The following is a 6,262-nucleotide window of genomic DNA, read 5'->3' as shown; positions in this document are numbered from 1 at the left end:
TCGATATGAAGTTGTGGCTGGCCTTGAGTACCTGTCAAGTGCAGGGATTCCAAGTGTGTGCCACGATACCAGTTTTCATGTGGTGCTAGGGATCCAGTCTTAGTACGCATGTGCATACTAGGCAAACATTGCCAAGTAAACTCCATTCACAACTCTCTTGCTTTTTTCCCCTTGCACGTAGTAGGCCAGCACCCCACTGCTGAGTTGTATCCCAAGATATTGTTTTACTTTTGATTTTCTTTCTTTCTTAGACTAAGTTAGCACGAGTGACCTTGACTGGTCTCGATCTTGTGATCCTCTTTTCTGGATTATAGATGGACAACACCAGGCCTGGCTGTACTTTTCAGAGATACCAGTGGCATGTCCTCAGACTAGAACGGTGCTTTTCTCCAGTTTAGAATGCCTAGCTTGGAAAACTTTACCTGAGTTAAACTTGCAGTGAGCAGCCTTTAGGGGCTCCCTCCCTCCCTCTCTCTCTCTCTCTCTCTCTCTCTCTCTCTCTCTCTCTCTCTCTCTCTGTCTTTCAAGACAGGGTTTCTCTGTAACCTGACTGTCCTGGAACTTTCTCTGTAGACCAGGCCAGCCTTCAACTCAGAGATTAGACTGCTTCCACTAAGTCCTAGGATTAAAGGGCCTGACTGTGGCTTCCCACTGCCTGCCAACAGCACCACACAGGAGTAACACAGGAGAAGTTGGTCCCTTTCTCTCTGTGTGGTCCCTAGTTTCTTGCAGGGTCCTCTGTAAACTGAGAAACACTAGTATTATTAATTTAAAATGTGAGATAATTTCAGTTCCCTGGGGCTAACAAAAGGTATAAAAACCCCTCCTTACTTAGGGACTAAAATTGGTATGGTTGTTGTTTTTTATTTGGAGTTGTGTTCCCTTTTAAATTCCGATCACAAGAGAGGAAGGTATATAAAGATATGGGCATGACTAATGTAGACTTGAAGTTCAAACACCATCTCTGCATTAGAAGAAAGGCTTCCACAGTAACACACACAAAAGCAAAGTTCTAGAACACAGAAGAGAGAGAAAAGGAAAAACAAAACCCAAAACAAACCCAGAAAGATAGCTCGTATTTCTGTACATTATAAAACTGTGTTTTTTTTAAATAAAGAAAAAGTAAATGCAAACCAAAGAAACCAAAATAACAAGGAAAAAAAAGACATAAACTCCCCCACCCTCAACTAAACAAGATATGGAATTATAGTATTACCACGTTTCAAATGGGAGGCTAAAAAACAAACAAAGACATAGGTGGGGTTAAAAATGTTGAGCTTCTGCTTTTTCCATATCTTTCTTTCTCTCTCTTTTTTTCTTAAAGATAGTGTCTTAATACTCCCAGTATTTATGCCCAAAGACATTTAAAAATATTTTTTGCAATAGTGAAGTCACATTGACATCCCACCCTCCCTTCACCTCACCTTTCTGGGTACAGAAGAACAGTCTCTTTAACACCCCCACCCCAGGTCTTTTCTTTTCTTTTCTTTCTTTCTTTTTTTGTTTTTTTTTGTTTGTTTGTTTTTTTTTTAAATAGTGGGTCCAAACATAGGTTAGAGACCCAGGATGGTCTCAGACTGTGCAGGAGGCAAGGGTGAGGAATAAGAGTCTGAGCTATGATTTGTGATAAGAGTAAACAGTGTTCTTGGAAAACTCCTGAGGTCATGTGAAAACGGGGTCCTGTTTTAGGCAGGAGATATAAAGTACTGCCTAGACCAAATGCTGACTCAAGCCATTTGGCACAAGCCATCTACGTACTGTTGCCATTTTGTGGGCACTGCAGGAATCTGGTCACTGTAGCCATTTTGTTTACACATGCACAGGACCCTTGCAAGGGGCCATGGGCATGGAAGTTGCTCAGATTTCCAAGACCCCACAAAAGGGATCAGAAATGGGATGGAACCTAGTTTGAAACAAAACAAAACTGTGTTCTGGGCTATCTCAGGAGGCCATGTATGGGAGACTGTGCTCATAGGTCTTTTGTGCTTTGGAAGTTTGGGGGTGGCCACCCTACTTTGCAGGTCACCTCATTAGTTCCAGCCCCTGCCGGGCTGCTTTAAGATACTCCTTTGGTCCCTCTCCCATACCCAAGACAGATCCAAGGGACATGGCTGTCTTCACAACTGGTGCCCTAACCACACAGCCTCAGGAGCTACACCAAGAACCTGGCATTCTTACCAGGTTGGACTGCCTAGAGGCAGGTTCATCCATAGAAATCACGAGAACGAAAGCTTTGTGCCTGTTTCCTTTTCTCCTTCCTCTCTGACACCACAGGAGGAAGAGTGTTTCAGAAAAGGGAGGGAGTTAAAGAAAACAACCAAAACCAAAAAATCAAAATGAAACTGACATGTACAGGTTTGTGTTGGCTGCATAGACCTAAAGTGTGGGGAGGGGCAGCTTGCCATATGGATGAGGCATCTTGGGTAATGCATGGCTGCTGTGGAAGGGACCCCCGCTATCCTACTCCAAGTCCCTGAGCACACCCAGAGGCCCTGGCAGCATTGCAGCACCCTCTCCCTGAGAGGCCTCAAGCACAGACAGATAGGGTCTATAGACCCCGGCGTGGCCCACATTGGGAGAAAAAAAGTGTAGTGTTTTGTTTGGGCTTGCAGATCTAGAGGTGATTGTGTCCCTCCCGATGATGGGTGGGCACAGTTTGTGGTAGGGGAGTAGTGGTAGGAGTGTTATAGTTGTCCCAGTACTGATAAGCCTGGGAAGAGAGGCTCACAAGATGGAGACACTGGTCAAAGGTGGGCCAAGTACAAAAGAAGCTCATTACAGGGTCCCGAGAGAAGTGGGAAGGGTTAATGGAAGGGGCTAAGGGAAGGGAAGGACTCAGTGAAGGGGTAAGGGCCCGGGTGTCACGTGACACCCGCTCGAGTTTGAGTCATTTCTCTCTCTTTCCTCACTGGTGTGTTTACAGTCCACTCCCGCTCCTTGAAGGCCAGAAACCTCAGTTCATTCCCCAGCAGTGCATCCCGACTATCACTATGGTCAGACCTTCTCTGACCTTCACTTTGCCAAGGGGAAAGTAGCCCAGACCTGCAGGTGCCCGCGCACTCCCAATCCCTCGCCAGACCACCAGGCCCAGGTGGGAACAACATCCAACCAACATCCAACCGACAGACATCCAACCGAACAAGGCACCCGATACTCCTTGCGGAGCACAGGTCAGAGGGCTGGGAACAGGGAGAGCATCTGTCGGGTCACCTGGAGACCCCGGCCCTTCAGCTACCCCGCCCCACCCTGCCTGGCGCAGCCGCGCGAAAGCGGCTTGACGAACCCTCCGCAAAGCCAAGCGTACGTACATTGGGCGGGCTGTGCGCCGAGCCGGGGCGACCCCCGTGTGCTCCGCTTCGCTGCCTGCTGCCTCCGTTCTGCTGGGGCGACCCCCATCCGCTGCCACCAGATGGGGACGGCGACCGGCTCCCGCTGGATCGCTGGCTGCCTGTCTTCCGCCCGTCATCTCGATGCTTGGGGCTCAGCCTGGGGGAGCGGAGGGATGGGGGGGAGCCGGCGTGGGACGCGCCCTCTGCAACTGACCTGGTTCCCGACTCACGCTTTCAAAGCGAGAGCTCCCCGAGCGAGCCAACCCTGCACTACCTTGATTTCCTATTTAAGTTCTTCCTCCAGATGGACACCAACTTACTTCTGGCTGATGAACTTTGATTCTGAGCACTGCCCCCGCGTTCCAACCCTTAGGGACACAACAATCCCCTCTACCCCAAGTTGATATAGATAGATAGATAGATAGATAGATAGATAGATGTAATTTTTTTTTTTTTTTGGTGGATGATCTCATGTAGCTCAGGCTGGCTTTCAACTCCACATCTAGTCTAGAATGACCTTGAACTTCTGATCCTCCTCCTGCCTGCGTATCTAAAGTGATGGGATTGCAGGCATGCACTACTACAGTTGTTCTGGGGGGGTCAAACCCAGAGCTTCGTGCACACCAGGCAAGCACTATACCAGCCTGCCTTGAAGCCCACCCCGAAGATTCAGCCTACCTGCTGGGTGATCCGGAATCGCTGTAGTGTGAGGACATTGAGGGGCTGTGGGAGCTGATGCTGCTATGGTGGTGGGACCTTCGGCCTGGAGACTCAGTGTGAGGCCTGGGGTGGGCGAGAGGAGTCAGTCTGATGGCAGTGTTATTTGCCTTGACCATGGTATAGCCTGAGCTGACCTCAGGGGCTTGGGGTAGGTAATGCAGAACAGCCGCTGTGGGATCAGCCACAACCCCGGCACGGCCTCTTATATAAATCACCTGAACGGGTCTGGGTATAGGGTCTCCAAACCATCTTTGAGAGTTAGGGAAAGGCACTCTTCCTGGAGACAGCCCCAACTTCCAAAGGCCATCTCACCTCTCACCTGATCCTGGAATGGAGGTGTGTGGCTGAAAGGGTCAAGGGGTCAAGGGACAGAAAGAATGCACGGGTGTCAAGGGACCTAGGTTCCATGACAGGGTTTCTCTGTGTAGCTCTGGCTGTACTGGAACTCACTCTGTAGACCAGGCTAGCCTGGAACTCAGAAATCCGCCTGCCTCTGCCTCCCAAGTGCTGGGATTAAAGGCGTGTGCCACCACCGCCTGACAGTTCCATCAATCTTAAGTGGCCGCTGGCTCACGGGGGCTTCCTCAGAGAATCTTAACTTTTCCATCTGGTGCAACTAGAGAGCTACCCTTTTTAGTTCAAGTTGCCCTTGGAGATACCATTCGAGGTGAGATTAAGAGGTTGGTTTGGGGTGCTAAAAGGCCAGTTTTTTCTGGGGGGGAGGGGCAGAGGGTATGTTTACCTCTTTCGCTCTTTGTTTTTTTCTTTCCGTTTGCTCTTGAGGCTTCTCGATCTGCAGGGAGCAGAGACCAAGTCTGAGAAGAGCGGGCCAGAGAGTGACAGTGTAGAACACTGAGGCCCAGCTGAGCTCAGATATGGAAGCTTGGAAGTTCAATTTGCTCTTCTCTTAGGTCTGAACTTCACTGGCTGAGAGGGATCTGCCCGTCTCACCCCATAGGGTCCAGACAGGCTTCATGAAGAGGGGTGTGTATGCATGTGGTGCTGGCGGGTACACTTGAGCAGCTCTACCACCGAGCCATACTCCGTCTGTCACATTCTGCTTTCTATTTAATGTTTAATGATCTCACTCCATCTCCTGTCCCTCCCACCCCCAAGCCACCAAATCCTTTCAAATCCCAAACAATTATAACAAACACAGAAATGTACTTCTTACAAGAGAGAAAGGAATAGAAAGGACCTGGGAGTGGGAAGTTTGCTTGTTTTGGGCCTCATTTTCTCCTGGAAGCTGATGTAGCAGGACTAGCTCACATACAGGTCCAGTCCTAGTCAGAGGGGCTGGACATAGCATGTGGCCACTAGGGGGCAGCAGAGGCACATGCTACCCATCCATTCTGGTTAGAAACCGGGCAGGGAAGGTGCTGGGGTGTGTGTGGGGGGATTTTGAAAATAAAAAGGGTAGGGTGGGGGAGCGGTATAGGCCTTTCCACCAACAAATACAAATGGCTTTTTGTAAATCCACCAATGGAAAGGCTTGGAGACTGTACACCTGCTCAGGGCTGCGGGAGGGGTGCAATCGGCCTATACCTTTTGATCCCTGATACTGAGCTGTCTACTAGCTTATGCCTGGCTCCTCCCTTTTCCCTTAGTCATCCCTGAAGCCAGAGCCATGGCCCAGCAGTCAGGCCTGTAGAGAGCTAGCAACCTATATGCCAAAATCCACCTGTAGTCAGAGCCTGGTATCCCATCTTCTACACACTGAACCAACCCAGTTCATAGAGACGCTCTGGCCTGGCATGCCCCATTCCATGCAATTTGGGGTCCTGACGATTCTGCTTTCAACCCTCTGGACACAGGAGTTGCAATTCTTTCTGGAAACTCTTGGGGCAAAAGCTAAAAGCAGTTCTCGGGCCTACCTGTCTTTCAGTTTCACGTGCATCAGTGAAAGAGCCCCTGGAAGGGGAGCCATACTGGGTTCTGGGACCCCCTCTCACTTCTGTGGCTTTGGTCCCTAAAGGAGACAACCTCTGTATGCCCGCTCAGGAAAGCATAGCTCACCTGTATCGTCTCTTCCTCCGGGACCCAGAATCAGACCTGTAGGGTGATAAGCCCTCCTGAGCCACCTCTATGGGGATGGCTGCTGAGGAGGCAAGCCCAAGGAATGGCCAATGCGGGGCCTGAGCCCAGGGAATGGCCAATGCGGGGCCTGAGCCCAGGGAATGACCAATGCGGGGCCTGAGCCCAAGGAATGGCCA

At 50.1% G+C, this 6,262-nt stretch overlaps 1 protein-coding gene across 2 annotated transcripts in view; it reads right to left on the bottom strand.

Annotated features, from left to right (window-relative positions):
* The window catches only part of Srrm3 (serine/arginine repetitive matrix 3), a 68,561-nt gene that overhangs the window by 12,864 nt on the left and 49,435 nt on the right, over positions 1-6,262 (bottom strand). For both annotated transcript variants that reach the window (XM_031338232.1, XM_031338233.1), the window contains exons 8-11: positions 6,066-6,101; positions 4,792-4,842; positions 4,008-4,112; positions 3,309-3,486 (exon numbers count right to left, since the gene is read on the bottom strand). In XM_031338232.1, the coding sequence (XP_031194092.1) occupies positions 3,309-3,486; positions 4,008-4,112; positions 4,792-4,842; positions 6,066-6,101 (370 nt within the window). The remainder of the gene's footprint in view (positions 1-3,308; positions 3,487-4,007; positions 4,113-4,791; positions 4,843-6,065; positions 6,102-6,262) is intronic.

The sequence above is a fragment of the Mastomys coucha genome, unplaced genomic scaffold, assembly GCF_008632895.1.
Source record: "Mastomys coucha isolate ucsf_1 unplaced genomic scaffold, UCSF_Mcou_1 pScaffold22, whole genome shotgun sequence".
NCBI classification, from domain to species: domain Eukaryota; kingdom Metazoa; phylum Chordata; class Mammalia; order Rodentia; family Muridae; genus Mastomys; species Mastomys coucha.
The sequence above is the reverse complement of the archived record's forward strand: the minus strand, read 5'-3'. Positions and strand labels throughout refer to the sequence as shown.